The 26,310-nt window shown below is 37.9% G+C and overlaps 1 protein-coding gene across 7 annotated transcripts in view; it reads left to right on the top strand.

Moving 5' to 3' along the window:
- Positions 1–26,310, top strand: part of RBMS3 (RNA binding motif single stranded interacting protein 3) — a 707,084-nt gene that overhangs the window by 551,240 nt on the left and 129,534 nt on the right. For all 7 annotated transcript variants that reach the window (XM_017732086.1, XM_017732084.1, XM_017732083.1 and 4 more), the window contains 2 exons: positions 1,829–1,986; positions 12,215–12,294. In XM_017732086.1, the coding sequence (XP_017587575.1) occupies positions 1,829–1,986; positions 12,215–12,294 (238 nt within the window). The remainder of the gene's footprint in view (positions 1–1,828; positions 1,987–12,214; positions 12,295–26,310) is intronic.

Here is a 26,310-nt window from a genome sequence, read left to right as displayed (position 1 = left end):
TACTTTGTTCTTTTATTTATGTTTGGTAAAATAGTGGAGAATTCATCATGCATGATAATGTGTTTTTTCGTAGGGTAGTGAGTCTGGAGATGCAAAGCTAGGATGCAATGGGCATTAGGCAGTATGTCCAAAGACAAGCATCCACAGCCCTTAGATCAGAATTCAAATTAAGCAGTACAACAATATTACATTCCTCCTGATTTTGGACCTTTTGGGGTATCCATTTGCAGTTTTTTGTATCATCCAAAAGGGCGAAAATTTCCCCTGAGCCTGGGGCAAGAGAAGCTAAAAACTTTCTTCAGTTTCTGATTCTGGTGTCTAGCTGCTTTAGATTTGGCTTAGTCATTCTTGTCCCTGCAAAGATGGGCAGCGTGAATCACAGCTTGAAGCAATTTCTCTTTCCAATATTGAGGCCTTGAAAGTACAAGGCAGAGATGGAGCAGACATCTTGGTTCTGTCCTGTCTTCATGCATCTTCTAGAAACAGAATGCTTGATTGTGTTTGACAAGGCGCATCCTCACTGATTTTAATGGTGTGTAATTTGAAACTAGTTTAGTTAAACCAGGGCAGATGGCTGCAGGACTGTGTGTAATTTCATAACAGGGCAAGGTTGCGGTGCTGCTGCAAGATTATTAATCTGATCTTAGGGCAATTCAGCAAGAAAGGGGTATTACTGTTAACTCAATGTTGAAAATATACAAATAATTCTGCCCATTAAAATGTATAATAAAAAGAATTAAAAACTCTGTCTCAGGGAACTTTCTCAGATAAGGTGTTGTCTGGATTACTGCACAGTATAATGATTGCATTTTATATTTTTGTTATTTAACATTAGCTGAAATTATATAGTAGTGCCTGAGCCCAGTCAGGCTTGTATTGGCAGATGATCAGATTTTATGTAAAGCTTGTATCAATGAAAATGGGTAGAGCCATGAAAATTTGCAAGGACATAACTAAATTGATTTAGTGCAATCAAGACCTGGTTGTCTGTAGACAAGGGGTTTTTTACTGTTTTAATACACTTATTTTAATATGGCACCTATGTCTCTTTCATGTTTTTTTTCAGTAGTTCAGCAAGCAAGAATAGGAGTTGTAGTGGTTACCAAAAGGGAAAGTTTTGCCTAAAGATCTGAAATAGAACAAGAAAGCTGCTTTCAAATTTGGTTTGTTGGTTTTTTTTTTCTTTTTCAATTATTCATGCTACAGGCTTTGTTTTATAAGATTTTTTAAATTCAGTCTCAGAATAAACATGTGACCTATCTCACCAGGACCATAGGTTGAACTGCAGAGCTCCCCCTCCTGCCCCTCGCCCAGTTAGATCTTGTTGCTTATTATTAAGACATTTTTGATGGGGAAAAAAAAGGGAAAAGATATTATGAAAAGTGTTCTGTGTTTCAAACAACCTTGTTCATCGTGAACAGGCTGAATGGGAAGTCTTCAGGCTGGAAAGCACATCTGCTTAAAATATGTGTTGAATTTTGTTCTTTATTTATGTTAACATTAGCACATTTGTGGAAATCACGTTTTCTTCACAATCTCTTTGCTAAATTAGGACACAAATCCAAGAACACTTGTGCATGAGAGTAATTTTCTATAAATGAGTAGTGTCACTGAGTTCAATAAGAGCAATCACGCACAGAATTAAGCACATGCATGAGTGTTTGCAGAAATTTGGCAAATATGTTGCTGTCATGAAAAGGCAGCCTTTCTTCTAATGCAGCTATGAATTTTTGGCTTGGTCCTATTTTGAGTAGCCCTTATTGTATGAGCCATAAGCTATTCTATTGTGCTAAGCCTAACTGAGGATATTTCTCTCATTTTGTCATAGCAACAAGAGCAAGATCCCACAAATCTATACATCTCAAATTTACCTGTGTCCATGGACGAGCAGGAACTGGAGAATATGCTGAAACCCTTTGGACATGTCATTTCCACCAGAATATTAAGAGATGCGAATGGAGTCAGCAGAGGAGTCGGCTTTGCCAGGTGAAACCTTTGCTCTTACTTTGATTCATGCACATTTTTTCGCCTTTGGTCCTTCGCAAATGCTGTCTGTTCTGTAGCTCTGAGGTCTCACAGCTATGGAAGATGCAGAACGGCACCTTTATCAGATTGTATCTGTTCTTTCCACCAAGAAATGCCAGTGCAGAAGGATGTTCATTTCATTGCTCTAAAATCTGGTTCATTCTATGTAGGTATATATAAATAAAAATTGCTAGGAATAGTGAGCTGCCTGTGCAGGATCAAGCTCAGGTAATACTAAATGTCCTACAGCAAAAAGCACACACTTGGTAAAGAAGCCGAGGCCTGTACTTAGGAGGTCCTGGGGTGAACTTATTGCAATCTTTCAGTACCTGAAGGGGTCCTGTAAGAAATCTGGAGAGAGGCTAGATGGTCTTTAAGGTCCCTTTCAACCCAAACCATTCTATGAAACTGTTTAAATATTTGGCAAAGGTCTTGCAACAGGAGAAAGTAAATTTAGCAGCTGGGAGAGCAAAGGGTAGGAACTGTAACTGAAGAAACGTGTCTTCCTTGAAAGCTGCAGCTTCCTTGAACTGCAGCTATGGAAAGAGCTTAAGAAGAAATATTTGCATAGAACAAGCCCTGACGGAGTAGTCAGATATTTTAGACAGAGTGGGCAACGTATTATTACCATGTACTTCATTGTTAGTACAGATAGACAAGGTTCCATGTTTACTCTCAGGGAATATATACATAGATTCTCTCCAGCTTGAAACATTCTCAAATCAAATAGTTTTCCTTTGAAAAGCCAAGCAGTAGAGTGCTGTATATAGAAAGGTGTTGAAAAAACAAATAAGAAGAGAAATTTGCAATTCTACTGCAGCCTTCTGCTTCAAAAGAAAAGGGGGAAAAAAATCCCAGATCATTGTTTCTACAGAATATTCATAAAATTGTGCTTTGTAAAGGAGGGAAAATGACTTCATCTTGCAGATTTCCCTGAAATCCATGATATCTTGGTATATCATGGCACTTCTGTTAGTGTCATAACACTACTGAATAAAATGAGATACTGTAAGATAAAAAGTTAGCTTTCAAGAATAGTGCCATTGTTAGTGTTACCTCTGCCCTTGATGTGAAAGACCATAATGCACAAAAATGTTAAGATAATATTGTCTGAATTCAAATGGAAAATGGAAAAATATTTATGCTGAAAGATGGCACACTGTTCCTTATGCACTCTTGCGGATAATAACATGAATTTTTCTAGCTCTCTAAATATTAATTAGTCTATATAATGGATAAACTTGCATTTTTAAAAATTGACTTACTTTGTGAAAATGTGTTTAATTATGGAACATCTTTCAGGAATCCTTTAATGATCTAACTTGTTGGATGTGTAATTCACCATGCAAACAACAGTGGGGTAAAACCTTCACTTCATCAAAGTATAGAGCAGATCTCCCACTGATTTTAGTGAGGCTAAAGTTAATCCAGAAATTTAGAACCATGGTTGAATGCTGACTCTTGTCTTTGCAGAATTATCAATACAATATTTAATTACATGACCAGCTGAATTTCTGTTCATAATGAAGTGCTGTTTGGTATCTTTTTGCAGTGTGTCAAACCAAATAGATTTTTAATTTCTTTAGCTTTGCTTGTAGTCATGAAGGTTTCATTCTAATGTACCTATAGTGTGAGAACATGCTGAGTGGGTACCAATGCGGTATAGGTAGGGGGTAGAAGCTGGACTTCCAGTTCAGATAAGACTTTAGAAGTTCAAATCAGCCCCCCAGGTGAGGATCCTGGCTATTCTGACCAGGGACCTTTTATCACAGTATATCTTGCCTGCCTGTGGAATGTGCCACGGTGCTTAGCATAGCTCTAAACAGAGCCACAGAAGCACTGGAGAAAAAGTTAAATTTGCATATGCTGAAATGATGCAGCATCCAACAATTTTGAAATTTGATGTTTCAAAGTTATTAATTAAATTTCATGATGATTAGAAGTCACTTTTTGAGTCTGCCCAATTATGGAAATAGTCAATCTCAAAATAATTGTATTAATTCAAAAAGCAATCAGAAGTAAAGACTGAAGGTGGGCAGCTAATGTCAGATTTTTCTTTTAAATGGTATGATAAACAATTTTATACTACTGCAAGTGGCTAATTAATCACTTATAACCTGGAGAACTTCAAATGTTCTTGGATCAAAATTATTTTAGTAGTGTCTGGTGACACTAACAGCCTCCCTTAAAGTATGTGTGTACAAAACTAGCTCTGAGTGTAAGTTAAGTCGTGAAACTATTTCCTCTGTTTTGCATCCCTCAGAAGCAACTGAACAGATTTTCCTGAATCTTTCCAGAGCATTTCACTGTGGCCTGAGCCAGCTGTGCCTGGGTGCACCCCAGGGGAGATTTTGAGGAGAGTTATGAGCAAGGGGCCAGAGAAAGGAAACTTTAGACTTTGACTGTGGCTTCATAAAAGCCTATCCATGCTGTAACCTCTGCACATCTGCCTCTGCCTCACCCCTGGCCCATGCTTTGTACTTCAAGGCCATATTACCTTGCCTTCAGGCTCTCCGTGGGAGCTGGCATTCCACCGGGCTCATACTGCTGTGTTCTTTTGGCAGGGGTGTTTCTGTTGACACCGGCAAGCAGAAGCTGAGACTAAACACAGCCTATCCTAGAGCAGAGAGAGAAATGAGAAGAAATAGGAGGGGGCAGAAACACTTACTAGAAGTCGGATATTGGAAAAAAGGAGGCACTTCTTTGGATGTGAAGCTTTGAGTTCAGTCTGTTGTAAGATTGCCTGTCAAAAGAGGGAGTGACACTGTGGTACCCTTGCACAGAATTTCATCACAGCACTTAATTTTCTAGGTGTTTCTCTTAAATCCCTGTTGCTAGGAGTCATCTAATAACTTCAGCATCTGAGCATTTGTTTTAAAAGTGTAAGTGTATTCTTTAGAGCTTAGAATGAAATCATAGTCCTTCATCCTTAAAAAAAAGTCAGCAAGATGAAACAGAACAAAACAACGCAAAAAAAAAAAAAAAAAAAGGAAAAAATCCACAGAAACTGGATTTGAAGACTTATTTCAAGATATAATTTTAAAGCTGATATGAGTTCGGCAAACAGAATATTAGTAGTGTTGTTGATGGTATGAGTAAAAAGCAGATCAGAGATAGTAAGAAGGTCTTTGAGAGGAAGGTATTGAGAGCTCGGAGGGAAATATTTATCTTCATCCTGAAGAAGTGTTGCCACTTATAAAGAGGTAACTGTATGTGCTGGAAGACCTGGCTTTCCACAGGCCCACAAAGGATGAGTTCCAGATGTTAAGGTGGGAGAAGATAAAAAAATAACAAAATCACAGTGGTGGCAAAGCAGTGGTGCTGTTTTGCTAAATGAAAGGGGTAATATTTAGAGGGGGATTTCTGAGGATCAGTGATGTTGCTACTTGGGAGACATAGAAGTGTCAGCAGCACCAGGGGATAAAGAACATCCAGGCAATTTAGGGATGCATTTGTGAAGGGGAAAAGTGCTTTGTTCTTCCTTATTTAAGGGTTTAATTGAAGGCGGTTGAAAAGATGCTATAAATTTAGCTTGAATAGATCCATCATCTGGGACAGTATAGATATACAGACTTAGACATTATGAGGATCATTCCTACTTTCAGTCAGAAGAATGATCTGTCACATCCTACATCTTACCCAGGAAATTGCTTTATAATTGAATATCTCAGGTGAAACTGGAAATCCCAAACATTCTCCAAAGACTTTGTGTGATATCTGTAAAATATTCCAATGCCTGCGGTGGTACATTTCCATTGAAAGGCCTCCCTGGGAAAGCCCCAGAGCAACACTGCAGGGTTGTGGGGACCTCTGTGTGAGGATGTATCTCGGAGACCCTCACACTTCCATCTGGTGTTTCAACCTGGACAAATTTTGGTGGACTTTGTACATCCCTAAGACAATTGACAGGCATGAAGCTGTACTTTCAGGGAGAAGCAAGCTCCAGAGTAGGATAGGTGAGTCAGGATCTCTAGACAAGTATCAATGGGACTCCATAAGATGAAAATAAACGTGAAGCTCTGAAAGGTGATGAGGGAGGAAGTTGGAAAGTTGGGAGCCATCAGATAATTTGGCTGAGCAATTTGCACAATCCAAGCCTGAGGTACCGCAAGTTTAATTGAAGAACTCCTTGGGCGCTGGAAAAGGGAGCAAGGAGACGTTTGTATATACCTTGGGGAGGGACTTAACTGAATCAATGAAATAAAAACTGCTTTTTATAACCCCACAATAAAATACCATTCAAGTATTATTTAAGTATCTTCCCTAAAGAGATAGTAATATTAATAAAACCATACACAGGTTTGTCACACTCAGCTGAACTGCAGAACAAGCATTTTATAGGTCCTTTTAAATGATAAAGTGCAAAGAAAGAGTTAGAAGCCACTAACTTTTTTATTTTGTTTGCTGTCTTGTAACTTAAAACGACCTTGCAAGATTCCTCCCCCAAGCGACATTTTACAACGAAGTCATAAGCTTCTGAAAACAGAAATTTATGATGGAAATGCTGACAGTCAGACAGTCAACTATTGCACTGCTGGCGGGCACCAGTATAATACTTAACCTGAGACTGTGAAGACAGTAGCATAAATCAGCCTAGGTCTAGGTGGAAATGACTGTGTGTTCATACTATTCTTTTCCAGTAGCACGAGAAAATTTGTCCAACACAAACTGTCATAAAAGACTGGTTTGATTCTGTTCCCAGCAAATAATCAAAGTCAAGAGATTCTCAATTAGCTGTCACCTCAGAGCAAAGGTACATATCAAGGAGATGCTTCCATCCCTTTGTGACCTAGCTGCAGGGTCTGTAGTGAGGCATTTAAACACTCTGCTGTTGGGAGTTTGGGCTTCATCCTCATCTTTTCCCTACGTTATTCTTCTGGAAAAGCTTCCAGTGGGTTGCTTTTCTTTGCCTGCCTGTCTTTTTTACTTAACTTATCTCCTGCTTGTCCGCATTTTACATGTCTTAAATTTAGTCTTTGGAAACAATATTCCACTCGGCAACTGAAAGGGAGCAACAAAAACTAGGAAACAAGACTTTGAGCTGTCACAGGATCATTATTCTATTTGTAGAAGATTTGCATGGGTTTCAGTAGAAATGGTTATGCTCCAGTTTCCACTGAAGTAAAACGAGAGAGATGAGCCTTTAATATTTATGGTTTTTTTCCTTAAAGGAATCCTTGCATCTTTCAGAGTTTTTCAGGATAATGTAGGTGTAATGAAGTTATTTCTTCTGACCCAAAGAAGTTTCTCTATGGAGAGCACTGTAAATGCAGATACTGTGTTGCAGAGATACTCAGGCAGCTCACCTTGGCATAATAGGTGATGCTGCAAGGTATGGAATGAACCGTATCTTGAGAGAAGAGTGGTTTCTGTAGATTTTGTATATTTATCTGAGAAAGTAAACAACCTCCTGTTGTTCAAGCAGACAGTTGAAGAATATACAGGCAAGACATGTTGGGAAAAGATATAATTTGTGAGCGATGAAGAGAACTTGTCAAAATAAATGTCTTCTTAGGCTGTGAGTGGCAAAGGGAATAGCTTTTTTCCAACATAAACCAAAAAGCACAAACATCTTGAAGCAATCTCTTATGGACTGAAAAGCTGGAGAGATACCTAAATCTGTTACAGGGGAGGAGGAAATCACAGGTTGCAGCCATATCAGTGTCTTAGAATGCCTGGAATTAAATTAGCAAAATAAATTAAAAGAGCTAGTGAGTGTGTTTCCATGGAAGGATGAAGAACATAGGGAGGTGCTAGGAAACCTCATGCTAATCAATACTATCTTGTAGCTTTAGAGTATTTGAGACCTGAAGATTGTTTTGCTTCACATCTTTTATATCATAGGCAGTTGAAATACTCCCAGTTACCTAATATTGAGATAATGTTTGTGTTTTACTAAAATAAGACTTTCAGAAGTGATTCAAAGACATCAACCAGAAAAAAAGGATCACCTTTTTTCTATCTAATGTTCGCCAGTGGATCATCTTCCTTGCAATTAAATGTTTCTGCTTAATTTCTCTTTTGAATTTATCTGGTTCTTGTCACAACTTTCTCAGGAAGAGTAAAGAAGTCCTTACTCCCTAGTTTATTCTCCCCACAAAGCTGCTTATGCAGTGCTATCAGACTGCTCCTCTAGTCATCCTTTTGATATGCCAAAAGAAGTTGAGTTCTCTGGTGTGTATTCTAGCTATGGTCTCCATTCTATGGACTCTCTCACTGTATAATACTGTTACTAGCTACCTGCTTCCATCTTTGCAAAATGCCTTAAATAGTAAGGAAACATTTTTCTCCAAGATTTATTATTCCCACTCTTGTAAATGTAAACAATATTCATATGTTGATCATAACATAGATGTGGTAGTAACAATTTCATCTTTAAGTATTTACTCTGGATGTAAAAAACCTACAGTTCTGATTCTCATTTACATTATTATTATTAAGCTAAGTGACTATAAGGTATATGTAAACCAAACCCACACTTTTCCACTAACTGGTAATTACGTGGTACTGAATATTTCTCAGGTAATAATTATGTAATCATCATGTTATTCCTTATATGAAAATTTTATTAAGTTGTTTCTTGACACTGCATCAATCTTTATAATAAGCATGTATAAGAGCTTTAAGGGGGTTTAAAATAATTTTCCTTTTCTCTCTTTTTTTCTCTCTTTTTTTTCTCTCTCTTTTTTTCTCTTTTTTTCTCTCTCTTTTTCTCTTTTTTTCTCTTCTCTTCTCTCATGGTAAATGCTCCCTATTACTTCTAACAACACGTAATGACTACTTTGATGCTACTGTGGTCTGTAGAGCAATATAAATTTCATTTTATCAAATAAATTATTTCTATTATTATTTTATAATAGAAATAATATAAAGGTTTTAAATTATCTAAAGTGAATATTTAATAGCAAGATGTGGACATCAAATGATTTGGTTCTGATGCTTGTTTAAGTATCCCCTGGTTTTGGTTTGTTTTCTTTTTTTTTTCCCTTTCATACTGAAGTATCTTTAGTTTACAAACTACAGCTAGAAACAGAGAACATAAAACAGTCTTCAGATTTTTAAAAATTTACTTCTTTTCAAATTGGATAGAATATAGACAGTCTCATTACCCATTTTGTATTTGGGAACCTTACAGCTTATTTTCCAGAACTGGGAGATATATAGACACAAGTAAAAATAAATTATCATGGTTTTATTAGTTCATTTGGGTTTATATCATTATCTGGACCTTTTAAAAAATTATAAAAGCCTATGGCTTTGGTAATTTTCTTTCTTTTTCTGCAGTGCATTTGCTGGTTCAAGATAATACTCAGATGCATTATAGTTATCTCCAAATTGCATTTAAACATGACTTACTATCTCAGATCAACACCAAAATTTACAGTTGAAGGAATTTGAAAATTATACTTCACAAATGATCAAATCAAAACCAAATTTCTGTTATCATATGAAGCTGTTTTCCTTACCTTTCCAGCAAGAGTGTTGAATATCTATGTCTTTTGGTGAGAGGTTTTGAAGCATCTGGGGTCTTTATCTTTTATCCAGAATATTAAAATTTTTCATATTTTTGTTCTGTCAATTATGAAAGGAACACCACTATTAAAAAAACCATATTTAAATGTATTTAAATAATTTCTCCCAAGTTTACCTGTGCTCAGCTGACATTCTTTTATAGAAAATCTTTTAACATGTAACAATGTCATTAGTGATATTTTTATTAAATATTAGTCTCAAGCAGCATTTTGAAACATTGCTAGCTCATATGAGAAGAATAATTCAAAGCACATTCTAAAACAGAGAAGTGCCACAGCTTTCTGAAGGAAAAGTAGGAGGAATTTATAAATGTCGACCTAAAAAAATGTGGCTTTGGGGCTTCTGCCTGGATACAGCTCGTCTTCATGGATGAAACAAGAGAAGGAGTAATGGGCGAATCAATGTCTGCAGATAGGTTCAGCTCATGCGTAGGTGCCTGCCATAGGTATTGCCACCTAAGTGGTTGATATTGATCAGAATTCTGACTAAACTAAAACCAGGGTCTTGTTATGGCAAGAATCAGGCAATTTTGCTAGCATATCTGGTTTCTTTAGGCCCCTATATTTCCCCAGTTGGTCAATGAGCTAATCATCCTGAAGAACTCAATTTGAAAGGGTTATTTCTAAGGAAAGGGGTATTGTGGACAAGTGTAAATTATAATTCATGTTTTGGTGGCCCTGGGATAGATGCCTTCCTGCTTAGTGAGTGGCTGCCTGGCCAGTCTCAGCCCAGCCAGGAGGAAAGGCCACCCCCACAGGCACAAGTTGCAGAAAGCACATGAGGGCTCAGGTGGGGTGGGCAAAGGATGGATGCAGTTGTTACTCAGCAACACATCTGAGGGAAACATGTATAGAGGGCTTTGTCTATTGTGCTGCCTTTTCAGGCTTAGTCGATAATGCCAGTGTCAGTTTCAAGCGAAGCGTGTGCCAGATTACAGATAGCCAGCAATGGCATTTGAGAGCTGTTAATTGTGAAACTTGAGAGGAAAATGTGCACATTCTTTTTCAGAGTGCTATTCGAATGATGGCCTTTTTATCCCAGAACACTGTGGGTTTCACTTTTATTCTCTTCCCACATAAAACGCATGAAGTGCACTGAGTCTCTTTCATTTGGCAGCTTATATATTGCATTCTTTGCAGGGACTGCTTTGGCTTGTTAAAATGTACCCCATGTATTAAAATGAAATTGTCACTGCTGTGTGGTGCAACATAACATGGTTTGACACCAAATGCCTGCAGCTACAGAAAACAGACTTTTATTGCATTTATTCTTTCAGAGACAAGAGTCTCTAAAGGCTGAGCACAGACATTCGCTTAGTTAAATCTGAATGAAGCCAAAGTGAACAATCTAAGTCGCTGTCTTTGTGCTTGTAGAAATAGCCCAGCCCACATGATACACAGTGATACAACCTGGAAGGGGAAATTTTAATGACTCCACCTGAAAAAATTGGACAATAGACTGACTTCCTCAAAGAATTAAATGGCAAGCAGGATTTTTAAAATTTTTTTTTGGGTGGGGTGGTGTGGTGTGGTCCAGTCCTTTGGGCTCTGGCAAAATTGTATCCTGGGTGACAAACTGCTGCTGTATGTGAACCACTCTTCCCCCAAACCGTGTGACACGAAGGATAGTGGATAAATTCATTTTAAAATGACATACACTGGTGAGAAGTAAGCAATATATATGTCAGCAGAGTTATTTTGTGGAGAATACCTGGAGGTAGGTACTGGTGTACTGAAGGAGCACTGAACATGTTTTTTAAACACAACTTTTCTAGGAAATTACTAGCTTTCCATTTCTCTCTTTCCTCTTTTCAAAGTTTCTAAACCCCCTCTGTAGCAAAGTTAACTCTTTTTGTGGACTTATATGCAGTTAACTTAGAAGATCTGAAACAATGATGAGCTCCCAGGTGTGGTATAACCATGGTTTGGGATTTGACTAGTAACTTTGTACTCCTAATATTTCTTCAAAAATGCATGAACCAATTCAATGTTAATGCTTTAATGTCTCAGTGTTAGGATAATGAAAGTTATCCTAAATTCACAGAAGATGAACAGTAAGGCATTTCCCTTGCTGGTGTTACACATAAATTACTGTCTTCACCCAGAATTTGGCTTTATGTTGTAATAGGCATATATGCACTGTTTGTGGTTTTACTATAAAGTCCGTCTTTGCAGGTTGTTTTTTTAACATTGTAATCCTTAATAATTGTTGTTTAATCCTCCATGTTCTTCTCCAAATCCTGTAATTCATTTCTTTAAGCCATTTGAAGTTATTTTGGGTGCACAAGGAACCTAGAAACACGTCCTTTGCTTTTCCAAGCAGCACGTGAAAGCATAAAGAGTGTCCTTGTTCAGGGTGATGCCCAGGATCCAAAAGGGGACTGTCATTGACAGGGCTGCAGCTCAAACACAGCTGGGAGCGCAGCTGCAGGCAGGGAGGGTGGCAGGTCCTCCTCGTGAGCCACAGTGTGTCCTAATGGGCTCAACCAGTTTCTCTGCAGAAATCAGCAAGAACAGCTTTGAAGATTTCTCTCATCATCTGTGCTTGTCCTTTTTTTTCTCCTTCTGCTTTTTGTTTTTTGCTGACTGAGTGCTTCCGTAACGGTCTAGTAACACATATTGCCTCTACCCATATCCCACTCTCTTCTCTTTTTCAGAATGGAGTCTACAGAAAAATGTGAAGTAGTAATTCAACATTTTAATGGCAAATATCTGAAAACACCACCCGGTCTACCAGGTAAGTCAAGCAGCCATCATTATGAAATTTAAAATTCACTGAAGAGTTTACAATACAGAAATACTGGAATTTGTCTTGAGAGTGGCTTAAATTACTGCTCCTGCTAAGACGGCATATAACTTCCCTGGTCGAAGCCTATCCTTTGTGACCCATAGCAACTTTTTCTTACCCAGATTTGTATGTTTTAAGCATTTATGCCTGACAGCAGCAAATTTAAGAACATATAAAAGTCATGTTGCCTTACTGTGTTTTTTTCCTTTTGAATGTTGGTTTGTTTTTTGGTTTTTTTCAGTTAGACTAGAGGCCACATAACTAAACACCAATGATTTTCAGATTAACTAGGAATGTAACTAGCTTAGCAGCTTCATTATAGATTATAAAATATCCAGGATGTCAAGTTGTAGAAGCTTTATATTCCTTACAGTTTCTACTTAGCGTTGCTAGTTACTGTTACCAGTATTAACAGCAGTAGCTGTTAATACTGAAGATATTTCAAATATTAAATCATTTTATATCATTTTTGCTTGCCATAACTTAATGAAATCCTGACACTTTCCTAAAATACCCATAGAACACATTCATTGGTGTGTCCGTGCCACATTGAAAGCCAAGTTCCAGCTATTATTTTCCTTTTCAAATGTCTAGCTATCATCTGTGCATCCATCAGCTTTGCAAAGTTTTATGATCAGATGTTTGATACTTACTGCTTGACAAGACCTCTCCAAGGCCACAAATCTGCAAAGATTTCTCCTCTGGGTTTTCTGAAGGGCTGCATTAAATGAGCAGGAAATATTTGCAAGAATTGTGTCCTAAGTTGTTATCTTCCTTTTTTTTCCCCTAGCTTCCTTTAAACTATTTCCTTTTTTGGTTACTTTCATTAAATTTCTTCTTATTCATTGCCTGGTTCTTTATGCAGAAGATGTACTAAATACTCTAATTAAAAGAAAGCCATCTGTACAGCTATGGTGTACAGTAAATGAATGCTGCAATGTACATATAAATTTTAGTCAGATCACCTTCTTGAAACAATATAAAGCTTTTAGTACAAGCTGCAAGACTCCATTTAAAGATTTCTTTTTCAAAAGTGGTCACTGACAATTTTTCTCAGCACCAGCTAATGAATTACAGCACCAACTTTGTGAAGTACAACAAACTTAGGCTGTGTAGAACAATGGGCTGAGCAACATAGGCAGAGAACTTAAACCTCTGGCTTGCCTTTCTGTATGCACACTTTGAGTCCCAGTAGTAATCTGTTTAATATCATAGCAACACCCAATGCAAAGAGTGTGAATAGCAAGGAATCAGTAAGTCTGGCTTTGTCCTTCTAAGCCTGTGTGCTCCATGGTCACACTCCCAGTTGTCTCAGAGAGGACACATCATTAGATCCAGCAATAAAATAGAATATTCTTACAGAACCTTCTTGAGACAGAGCTTCATGGTAAAGAATGAAAGCTATAAAATGAAAATAATTTTCTTTTTTTTTCTTTTTTAAATTTTTTAATTAATCAGGAAAGTACTGGTAATGTCGGCCATCAAAATAGGAGTCTTTATAAGACAGCATGTTTATTTACTTCTGTTCCAAGAGATACACTGAAATTGGATTTTAATGGCTATAACTTTTGATGCTTTCTTAAAGGCCATGAATTAGCTCTTAGTTTCTTGAAGAAGAAAAGATGTCCATGTGAAAAGATTGTCTACCATGTTTCTGTCGTGACTGTTGTTGTCAGATGGCATTTAGTCACAAGGGAAGTGACTATATTAAGGGTTTTAATTTACCTGAGTACTGTTCAGATGCAGATAGAGCATAATACAGCTTGGGACAAAGTCACTGAACCATTAACTGAACTCACTCAGCTATGCACGAGATATCTGTAAGATCCCATTTTGCCCGCAAGTTTTGGGAGACAGATTTTGTATCTCCAAATACAGATAATTAGAACTTGTCATAGGTTATTTGGTCCACATAAAAGAGATTGTTTGTGCCTCGTTATTAGAGTAGGGCACTCTTTAAATCCATAATTAGAAGATTTGTTGTATTCATTGCTCTCCTTGAGAGGCCAGGGCACAAACATGATCACCTTAGCAGTGGGGTTGATTCAAGGGATGATTTACATTTTATCCAGTGCAAAAAATAATTCACTCCTAGTTTCTTCTTGTTGTAGATTCCTGTTAAGCCTTGTACTCAGTTTCTACATCCATGCTATGAACCTGTATTTAAGCCTCTCAGCAAAGATAGAAGTGTCTTGCATGAAGTAGGAGGGAAAATCAAGTCTCTTAATGTACTTGGAAAATCACAGTTATAGTCTGAAAAGGATCCTCCCAGCATCTCAGGAATTGGCATAGGAGGAGAATCATCTCTAGTTTATTGCTGTGACCTCTTTATGGATATCAGTTAAAAAATGAAGAACCGGAGAGCATTAGCAGAAATACTCAACACTATCTGTTATTAACCTCTGCTGCTCAGAGGGCTGATTTTACTGAGAAAGAAAATGGATCAATCCTTTTAGGGTTAAATTACATTGATTTTGGATTTTCAGATGGATTTCTTTCAGGTGTAGCAGTGAACTGAAAGGGTTTTGCATTTTTGTCCACATCTCTCATCCAAGCTCTAATGTTCTGGTTCAGGTTTGCCAACTAATAGAAGGTTGCATGAGGCCCATTAAGAAAGAAATCAGCCTGGCTGCTGGCCATGTACTACTGGCCTGAGGCAGTGGGATTATGGACCAGACAAATCAATTGGCAGCTCTCCTCCATCCATGCTGTCTTCCTCAGCTGGGTTCCCTAAGATGTGAGCCTGGTGATGTGTCACCATACATCCTGTGGGATGTATGCTTGTGAGATTAGCATTTTTAGAGGATAAAATGTTCATGTATTGCAGGGGCAGTTTTGCCTGGTTACTAAGTCATGATGGAAGATCTGGAGTAGGTAGCTTTCACATGATGCTGAACAGAAACACTGGGCACCATGGCTCTGGCTTTCATGCCAGAATAAAGCATGGGCCATGACTTAGTTGTATCTTCCCAAAAGGTTGTCTCAAACATTAATTTTGAACTCTGAACTCTTCTTCAGCTAGTTTTTTCTTGGCAAATGAGATGTAAATTTTGATTCTAGCCCAGAGTCATACATCTAGGCTGGCCCAGGACAACAATGCAGCAGGAAAGCAGTGTTACAACTGCAAGGAAAGGAGGGTGCACAGGGCACTTTGGAGGCTCTGTACTCTGTACCTTCTGAAAGCAAGAACACATACATCCTTCTTGGACTTTATAACTTCAATTACTGTCTGTTGTTTCTTAAAAATTGTAGAACTGAGCACTTGCAGCTCCAGACCCCTCTGCTTCAACCCAGTCACCATGTACGGGTTATTTTCTGTCTCTTGCAACATTTTGCTGCTCAGTTGTATAGTGCCTAGGTAAATTGAGCATCACTGTGTCTGTGTTAGTGAATTATTCTCATTAAGGGGCCTTCTCCATCCAACTCCTTGGCTTCATTCCATTCCAAAAGGAGTTGCTCCACTGTTGTGCTTGCTCAACTAATAAGCATTTCATGATGTTCAGTCTGAGATTTACAGTACAAAATAATTGGTCATCCCATAAATAATTAGTTAATATCTTTGCATTTCTTTCAGACTGAGACAGCACAGTCATCTCCAAAAATCTGCAAAATCTCAGTGCTTGGCAGATTCCGTGTCAACTTCATAAATATTCTGAGTAGCTTTGAGTGATTATTATTTTAATGGGTTTTATTTGTGAGGGTTTTTTGTTTTCTCTTTATTAGCACTGCATTTCTGAGATTAATAGACCTACAGGGCCTACTGGGTATATTCTCATCCTATAGAGAATTCAGCCCCATGTGAAACTAATTGTATGGGCCTGGTACAGCCACACTGAAAGTCAGCAAGTGAATTCTATAGCGCTCCACATCTCCATCAAGATGTGAAGACCGCTACTGATAATGACGGTAGCTTGCTCTCAGTCTTCCAGTGCTGCATCTATTTTTGTTGGTGAATAGCAGACTTCACATGAAATCTTGCTAATCTATGATTTTGCAAACACTGAATTAAATTAAAACTTTCTAGCTCGTCTCTCAGTAACAAATTGGCTTCTGTTTGGATGGGCAAGTTTAGGGTATGATATTTACACAGAGTTTTTGTTCATCTCCCAGCATCCTTGGATGTTTTTAGATAATTTCATTTTCTCTTTCTGAATAAATGCAAAAATTTAACAAGTTCTTACTTTTCTCTCTGGAATTTCACAGGAACATGCCTCAGTTACAATAATTATCCTCTGCTGATATGTCCATTATGCTCCCTCACAGCATTTTCTAGTCATTATAGTACTTCCTAATTTTCATTTGCTTTGTAAATACTTTGAGTTGTCAGAGGACATTGAGTCAGTTCCTATCTCAGAGAAAATTTAAAGGAAGTGAGACACATGAATGCTACATTACATTGTCAAGAATCTTTATCTTATTGCTAATTTAATTACAGATATCTGACAAAAAGAAAGAAAAGGGAATTATTGTCCTTGTGTAGATTAAGAATCCCACAAGTAACAAGTGACTATGTCATTTTGATACTGACTTTTACTGAAGTAAAAACTCTTAAATAGAAAGAAATTATCTGCAACAATACAGATGTATTTGCAAATACCTCATATCTTCCTTTAATCGTTACTGGGCATGCTTTTTTTTTTTTTTCTTCATCTTGAAAGTGTTCAAAGCACTGCATTTATATGGACTCATTTCACCAAAATCAATTGGTATTTTCTGCCTCTCTCCTTAGTGTAAATATTTCTCTTAGGACATCTCTCAGGTTCTTCCACCATGGAGAGTAAATTCAAATAATTAATCTTCGCTTCAGAGAAGTAGACTTAGAACTTGGAATACTCTATTTAGAGCAACATGTTTTCTAGGATATTGTGCCTAAAATGGTGATGAGGGAAGAATATTCCAGTTGAAGGTTAACTGTGTAATGGATATTAACATTTTCCACTGGTTTTATCTTAGTGGATGAAAAAATGCTGCCTTGTTTGTCATTAGTGATGCTGTAAATTGTTTTTCTGAGTGAATGAACTTAAAATGTTTTGTTTGATAACTTTTTAGCCCCTGTCTCTTGGTACTTTATCTTTTTATTTAATTGTCTGTTCATTTATATACATAAAACACTGAAAAACTCTTCCAAATATTTCTTCTTGGGGCATTTGCTTAGTTGTCTGTCTACATGTATATGCATTTTTTGATATTTTAAACTAGATAAAATAGCAGCCCAAACTCTAAACTAGGTATTGGTTTGTAGGTGTCTTAAAACATTTGTTGAATGCTACAGAGAACTTAGAATAAAGGGGATTCTTCCAGGTTTGATACTGGTAATACTCAGTGAAGCTAGTTTAAAAAGGGGGTTATCTTTTCCATATTGTTATCCTCAAAAATTGTCTGGACTAAAAACCCCCAGATTTTCTTACTTGTATTCTCAGTTCCTTTCATGTATGTGATATTAACGTTATCTAAGTCTTTTAGATTGTCTAAGAATTCAGGTTTTTAAATACTTTCATTGTTATCTGCTGATTGCACTATATAAGTTCATCCTTATTGTGTCAGAAAATATGATCCATGTAAAAACCTTCATAAAAAATAACAGTTTAACAAATTTTCTATTTATTTTTCCTGTTTTCAATTTTTGCCTGTCATTTTTAATGGAATCACTGTTATCTTTCACTTTCTGTGCTCCATAAATACACAAATGCTCAGCTCACTGTTAGCAGAAATTTCTTTTACACTGCAAGCCCTCTGAACACTCTTTTAACTTCTCTTGGTTTCATCTTCTTTCAAAGTCTTCATCTTTGGCAATCAGTTAAAATCTTTAACTCCTGTTGAGTCTTGGTGATGACCACAAGGCTGCTGTAACCCCATCCTGCTTTGGACCGCATGTGCTTCCACGCCCTCAGCAATGTGCAGGCGCCATCCCAACTCTGGTGTCTCTGACAAACTGTTCCATGCAGAATGGGCTTTGTGGACCTATTGCCTGGGTCATGTTGGATGTTAAGAGGTGCCTGGGTGGTGTGTAAAGCTCTCAGAAGGGATCGTCCCTAGGGAAATAGAGTTTCATTTTCCAGACATCACGTAATGGTTAAGATCACACGGACTTTGCAGAAGATGGTCATAAAGATGGACTTTCCAACCAAGAAGCTACGGAATGGGTACAGATTTATTGGAAAATATAAAACCTTTTGCTTAGAAAGCAGTTCCCTGGTTAAATCTCTCTGACTTTGGTTTGTGGTTTGTGCAGGCTTCTATGATGTGGCCAAAACCTCATCATTGCTCCATGTTCTGCCCTCCTTTTCAGACCCACAGCTGTCACACACCACCAGCACAGGCTCCTGGCTTTGCCCTCCTTTCTGGCACTCGACCAAACAGCATTTGTAGTTAATCAAACAGGTACCAACTCTTCAGCCAGAAATTTCCAATAGGTTGTGACTTCAACTGAAATCAAGTATTTCTTGGTCTTTAAAGTTTCCTTCCTTTCAAAGACAGCCTTTAAAATCTGATATTTGTGTTGCTTCATGGCATTCTTAAGAATTTCAAATGTGAAGTGTAAGGTTTTATTTCTTCACATTTACGTTTATGTAACCTTCAGTTGTCCTTGCTGTGCTGACATTGCTGTAAGTGCTTCTGGTTTCATAGCACACATTTCCATGTCATGAAGCAAAGATCCATTCCAATTTCCTAGGTCTCTTGGATCTTAAAGATTGTGTATTCTTTAGATTCTTTAAAGGAAAGGGATATTTTTCTGAAAAGCGAAAAAGAAAAATTCCTATCTTCTCAAGATTTTATCCATTTTCATTTAGTTCAAAAAAGACTCCCTTTGGTTAGGAGGATACAGAATTATTTGTTTACCCAGTAAACCCCAATAGTTGGTATGCGCTTGGAGGAATGAGGGCTGAGCCAATTTGTTTTTAAGATATTAGGAGGTGTGTATCAGTGCTAAGTCATGTAATTTGAGCTCATGAGGAAAGCTGCGGGGGAGAAGACAGAATGCTGACATCATCTAAAGCCTGCTTTTCCAAAAATATATAAAGTTGTTGATGATGGGGACAGTCTCAGAGATCTGAAGTGCTACATATTTATGTTGTGTTTCATTTGATCTTGTACTGGTCTGTAAGTTACTAGGAAAAGAACCGTATCTTTTTGTATTTCAAGAAGCTGCATGATCAAATACTGAATTTTGTAATCTGGCTGTATAATTAAGAAGAAAGTCTCTGGCAGGGTTGGGAGTTTTTTATTACTTTGTAACTGGAGGTAACAAAAAATGCCTAAGATCAGTTTGTTTGTGATATCACAGTAATTCAGGCTATGACGTATAAAATAGCATTACTGCAGTTTAGATTAAAATCTTTCACTTGGTTTATAAGAATGAAAGTTAGAGAACAATATGGCATATAAATGAGAAAAGATTATTCTTCTTTTCTTCCTGTCACAGTACCACCTGTCATATCTTTCCTAAGATTTCCAAAAGTCTGCAGCATAAACAGAGAACTGCATTTCTTTCTCATTCATAATATCTAGTGGCAATGAACTGTGCCACAGTTTATCTAAACTAATTTCAATATATGCTTTTTTTTTTTTTCTTTTAATTCATGGGCATTTTTTGCTGTTAAGAGTGACTGTATAAATCTTCTAATTCAGAAAATCCATTCCCTTTATGGGAAATGGTGGATATATTTGTTTATGAACAAAAAAGTCCCTTCTGTATGCTACTGCTGCATAAGCAGCACAGCTAGAGAGTGTGTGCACTGAATTCTGTCTTGCCTCATAGATCAGCAGGAGAAGTGTCAACAAGTTTCTGGTCCAGGGACAGTGCTGTTCCTTGGATGCACTTGTAAAAGCCAAGACAAGACAGACGAGTTGCGCAGGTGTTATGGCAGGCAAAATTTATGAGCCAGAAAGATTCACAGCTTGAATTTCAGATTGTTTAGGTCTAAAGGGCTGGCAATTTAAAACAAAGCAATGCAAATAAATAAAAACATGCAAATCAGAACATGAAACAATGTCAAACATTGTGAAGTTATTTGTGCATGATTCAGATTTCAGGGAGGAATTCTGCTTTTGCATAAGCTGGGGCCAACGGTGGCACAACTCCTCCTGTTTATTCCTCTCCTGCATTACTTTATTAGTCCCTTCAGGACTCTTTCAGTGATGGAGTACATCTGCTTTGCAGACCCTACTGCTGCAGTATAGTGTTGTCACACCTGAGCCAACTAGTTTAAAAGTCATTTAAAAAGCCAACTTGAGCAAGGCTGAGCACAGACTAACCACTTTAGGTCATAGTGTGTTATGCTCAATAATAATAATTCGCAGCAAGTGGGAATTTGCATGGTCTTATTTGTTTTTTAACCGAGGAAAATTATTTCCCTTTCAGGCCTTTCATAGAAAAATTCTTCCTTTACTCCTTCCTCCCTCACGCTTTTCCACTTGCTTTCACATTGAACACTTTTAAATTCAAAATATAGAGAAATTTATGTCAGAAGTTTCAGTCTGAACCTTTAACCTGTAAATTCCAACTAACCTGAACAAACAAGTTTTATTGAAGCTTAACAATGTGCAGATAGATATTTTTTGACACACTCCTTTGGGCATCTGTATTTCAGCCAGAAGTGGAAGCCTCTGGGAGTGGACTTTTCAGATGTCCCAATAAAATTGGAGTATTGAATTTTCACATGTTTTGGAACACTGCTGTAAATCAATAAACATCCAGGTGAGGTGCCTTGAAGTGCCCTTGGATGGCAGACAGCCTCATTGAGGCTCTCAGCTGGGTTTGTCCCATCAGGGCTGGTACAGAGGGTTTTCTACAAAGACGTTGTCACTGGCAGAGAATGTGGAAAATTTGGTAGCTGGAAAGAGAGGATATGTATCCAAACTTCTGAGTAATTCTGTGAACGGGAGTAATCCTGCAGGTGCTTGGTGTGTCCCTAAGCATTTTGGGAAAAAATTGGCACTGTTGCCCTTAGGAAGGACTTTGTAGTGAGAAAGGGAGTGTCATGGGAAAGGGAAGACACATATAATGGGAAAAAGTACACAGGGTCTGTCCTCCCCTTGTAGTCTTGCCTTTCTGCCACACTGCCTCCCTCCCTCCCTCCCTCCCTCCAAAAGTAAACCTGTCCCTGGCACCAGAGGAGCACTGAGGACTCTTCTGCAGGCCTTCCCCTCTGAGCTCGAAGTGACATGAAGTGTCTGGAGTAGCGTGTGAAGATGTTTCCCTTTGAGATTCATCCAGACAAAGTAAGATGAGTGGTATCACAATAGCAGTTTCCATATGTTTTGAATACCAGGAGCCTCTCTCTCCCTTTTCCATATGTTTTGAATACCAGGAGCCTCTCTCTCCCTTTTCCATATGTTTTGAATACCAGGAGCCTCTTGCATACTTGAAGTGTCTCTCTCCCCCTTCTCCTCGAATGGTACTGCAAAACAGAGAAAAGCCATTCAGCCTTGAAAGCACTGGGAAAGCAGGAGGCTAAGATTCTATTAGACTTTTTTGTTTGTTTGTCACAGAAACAATGTCATTATGCTGGTCAGCAGTCCTGAGCAGCTGTAAAAGCCCCATTTCTTAGCCACTTCTCAGCCATTTCTCTGAGCCTTTCTTGTTTGAATGGCAGCATTTGATCACGAGATCATAGAAAGGTCTTTCCCAAGTTCAATCACAGAAACTTGAAAGAAGGGCAAAGCAGCCTACATTTTACTTGGGCTGCCTCCATGTCTGTGATGTGTCTGCAATTTATCTTCCACAATGTAAGAGACATCAAGAGGGAGGGGAAAGGTGATGGATATCTGATTTTACATTTGTCCTTTTTGTTAAAGCTTATTAAAGCAGCATTTTCTATGTAGCCTTTACCCTACCACCCAGTATATAATCCTTCAGTATATAGTATTTTTAGAATTGCTGCTGTTCAGCAAAGAAAAAGAAACCAAAAAATGAGAGAAAAAGGGCAAAGGAGTAATTTAACTTTTAGATTGCACAGATATGGTATAAAAAAATACCTTTCAAACACCAAGTTTAACAATCCTTACTTCACATAAGACTTCTACATTTCAAAAAATGTAAATTATAGTCACAAAAGAAATCCCCAAAAAGCAACTAAAAATGTATATATCCCAGTTGTCATGGGTGGCTCTTCAGTTACAGTATTGTATTACTGAATACAATCAGCATCTTTCTCTATTAGGTTACTGATTACACTATGAATTCACTGATTCTGAGCCTTTTTTTTCCCTCTTTTTCCTTCCCTTTCCCTTTTCCTCTTCATTTTCTTTCTTCCTTTTTTCCCCCCCTCTTCCCTTCCTCACTTCTTCCCCTCCTTCTCCATCTGTCCCCCTTTGAGTAAGTACTGTAACTTTCTGACCATATATAAAGATTTTTAGTTCAGAGCTTATACTGTAAGAATTTGTATTCAAAGAATGTATTTGAATAAAAAATATGTATTAAAATAAAGAAAATATGACCCAGCAGCCTCCTAACTGTATTCTCATCTGGATTTCCCCCTCCAACCTCACCCGTGGTAACAGCAACATGAATGAGCACCTTTCAAAGTGCTCCCCTTCAATAAATTCTTCATCAGCTGAATTTTACATTACAGTGTAATAAAAACCTCAGCATTTGGAATTTTCAAAAGAAGCCTGGTAGTATAGGAGTAAGTATATTGTGAGAGCCTGCATTTCACTGATGTAGGCGTTGATGTCATTGGTTATTTTTATCTCTAATTTATCTTATTTCAGACTAGCCCCAAGGGTGTCTCTAATAGAAACCAGGGAAAAGTGAGCTGGATTCTTTGAAAGCGGAGAGCATTTGTCTTGCATGTGAGCAGTAGCACCAAGAAACTTGCCTGTGCCTTAGGAGGCTGTAATTCCAACAGCTGTGTGGTGGATACAAGTTCAGGTTGAGCAGCTCCTTTTCCATATGAGTTACCCTTACTTCAGCATACTGCATACAATGTAAGAAGAAATAGTCACTGAAGGGCTTAAATGCAATTTTTTTTTGTGATTAAGGCATTGGTAGGCAGTTTTTCATTTATATATGTTTTGCCTGCCTGTAATTTCAACCAAATATAGTCCTTTTGTGTATCTCATGACCCAGGCTGCTGGTATAGCATCATATACTAGGAGCTGCAACCAATGTGGGATTTAATTTCAGTGCTAAGAAAATAAGAGACGTACATGGGAAATAATAGATGAAGGTGGAAAATACTGCAGATATTGGGATTGGGGTGTGCCTTAAATTTAATTTTAGAGCTTTTTTTGTCCCAAGGCATTGCTTGTTTGTTGGCATTGGAAGATGAAAAAATATTCAGCACCCCTAAAAATATACATAAGGAGTGGTCTGAATTGGGATTCTGCTGTTCTGGTCATTTTGCGTGACCATTGATTCCAGAAGGTTTTTCTGAATGCCAGAGTAGTGACATAAAGGAAGCTTATTCTGTAAGTGGTTTCCATATTACTCCTCTGGTATCTGTTAGTAATTTAACATTTTTGGCATTTTTTGAACTAGTTTGAGTGGGAAGTATGTCAGTCCCATTAATTTACATAGATACTTAGGTGTTGAAATCTTTTAGGCTTAATTGAAACTATTGACCATTAATCAACATTAATATAACCAAATGTATGAAAATCAATTGATAGAGCCAGATTGTCATACCTGGGAAATAAAACTGTTTCTTCAACCAACAAAAACAACTTGGAAGCTGAAAGCTTCTATTTGTCACACAAGAAAAAGATCAACTCAGGATCAGGAAAAAGATCCACTCTGCTGTTAAGGCGAGAGTTTCAAAAAGATGCTAATTGTATTGATTTTGATAGTGGTTTTTGTTCAACAGATGTTCTTCTCCTAGGAAATACATGAGGACCACCAACATACTTCAAACAGACCCCCAGAAAAGAGCAGTCACTACATAATGGCTTTCAGTCATCACTGATGTGTCTGAATCAATGGCTAAGTTGTTACCTCATTAACATTTCTCATGCATCAGATCCTGTACCTAGCAGTAAACATGAAAACCTTTCTGCCTGATTGCTGCATATCTTCTAATAACAAACGCAGACCTAATTCTATTTATTTTCATGCTTCTAACCTTTTGCAGGGAACAAACAATATAGGCAGAGACTAGTGGTAACTGCTGTGCAAGATTGCCATTGTAATTAGCCCATTTTCCAGGAACACAATGATTCCCAAGTAGTCCAGTCTCAATCTGAAATCTGTAATAGTGCCCTAAGGAGGTATCAGGAAAGGCTTTAGCCAGCACAAGTACACTTAATAAAACTAAATGTGGCTGTCAGAACTTACAAACACTAGTTAAGCAATCAAAGTAACTCAGTTATCTAGCACAGCTGATGGATTCCACATTGGGGTCTATCGACGCATTCTGTACAGCATCTAAGAGGGACGTGGCAGGTAAAGATGAGGCAGGGGAAGACACAATGCCAAGTTCATTGGGATGTCAGTCCTACTACACCTATGAGCAGAGACCTGTATTAGGTACCACAGGGCAAACTCTACACATTATGCTTTCTGTGAGGGAGTTCAGCTGTTAGGAATATGGTATGTTTGGTCTTTGGTTTAATCCACATTTAGGGTTTTTTTAGTGTTTCTTAAACTGCTACTTTCTTAGTAAGAACCAGCTTAACCCGCACAAGCAACTACTCGGAAAACAGCTGACTTCATCTCACTTTCCTTACACCTTGGAGAGAATATCTCGATTAATAAAATGGTTGTCCATCACTTTTTCCTGTTCCCAGCAGGCTTAGTACAGTGTGTCTTCCCTGCAGCTAGCATCGCCTTCCTGTCACCATCTCTTTCATGCAAGCATTTCAAAAATTTCCTCCATGGGTTTTGAGCAGCCTCAGCTGCACTGAACTTCTTGTGAATACAATCCTGCATCTCCATGTCCTGTGCCTGCAGCACTAGATCAGACACCGTCTGCATCTTGTCACTTATCCACTCCTGAAGGAAGGGTTTTACTGGATGATGACACAGCACAGATTCCTGCACTCTTGGTAGGCAGACTGGGCACCAGTGACTTTGACCTAGAGCCTGTCTGTTGTGTCCTTTCCTCAATGCAGACTCAAAATTGCTTAATGTTTTTGCCTGTGACAGATTAGACAGCAGAAACCTTCTGTTTTCTGATAACCTCTTTTGATAACAAGTCTGTGTCATTGGAGCTAAATCCCTATGACAGTTACTTGTGTTGGTATATCCCTTTTGCTTGGGCTTTTCAAGCTCTGATACATGTGAAATATGCTGACTTGAGTATGCCTTGCATTGTTGCTTTTTGTAGGTGAAGATACAGTCCAACAGCCTAGGAAAGTTTGAGTTGTGCTCCCACCTGTTGTGCCAAATTGTTGGCAAGCTAGTTTTGCATTAAAGCTGTTTCTCATATGATTGTATGTATATAAATATATATATTTTTTGGTTTTATTTTCCTCCTGAAATCTTATCGGTGACCTTGACTGAGAAAGGTTTCTTAGCACATACTTAAATAACCCCTACTCAAATTTTAAATAAATGCTTGATTTTTTTACCTGAATAGCAGTGGTCTCCTGAGTCTGAACCTTCTATATAAAGATTAAAAGAGCATCGGGGTGAGAGAGCAAAGTTCATTTTCTAATGTCTGCCAAGGTTTTGAATGATGTTTTTTATCTTTTTCTTAAAGGCAAATGAAAATTAAAAAATTTGGATAGATCAAAATCAATTTGCCTGAATTGGTTGAGCAAGCCAAGAACTCCTCTGAATTGCCAAATCTTTAGAGGGATATTGACATCCACTTACAGTAAAAACAGTTCTGTTCTTTTTAAACTCGGAATGCTTTCGACATTTTTGTTTGTTCAATATGTATATCTATTTCCATTCCATTCAATGTCCCTAATATTTTACTGTTGGGTCCCTTCCCCCCTGCCATGGAGCCCTGGGAGAGGGGCCCTGAGGGCACAGACACGGGGTTTCCCTGCCCCTGCTCAGCCTCGTTCCCATTGGTTGTT

The sequence above is a fragment of the Corvus brachyrhynchos genome, unplaced genomic scaffold, assembly GCF_000691975.1.
Source record: "Corvus brachyrhynchos isolate BGI_N302 unplaced genomic scaffold, ASM69197v1 scaffold53, whole genome shotgun sequence".
Classification (NCBI taxonomy): Eukaryota; Metazoa; Chordata; class Aves; order Passeriformes; family Corvidae; genus Corvus; species Corvus brachyrhynchos.
Note: the sequence above shows the minus strand (reverse complement) of the source record. Positions and strands in the feature narration are given on the sequence as shown.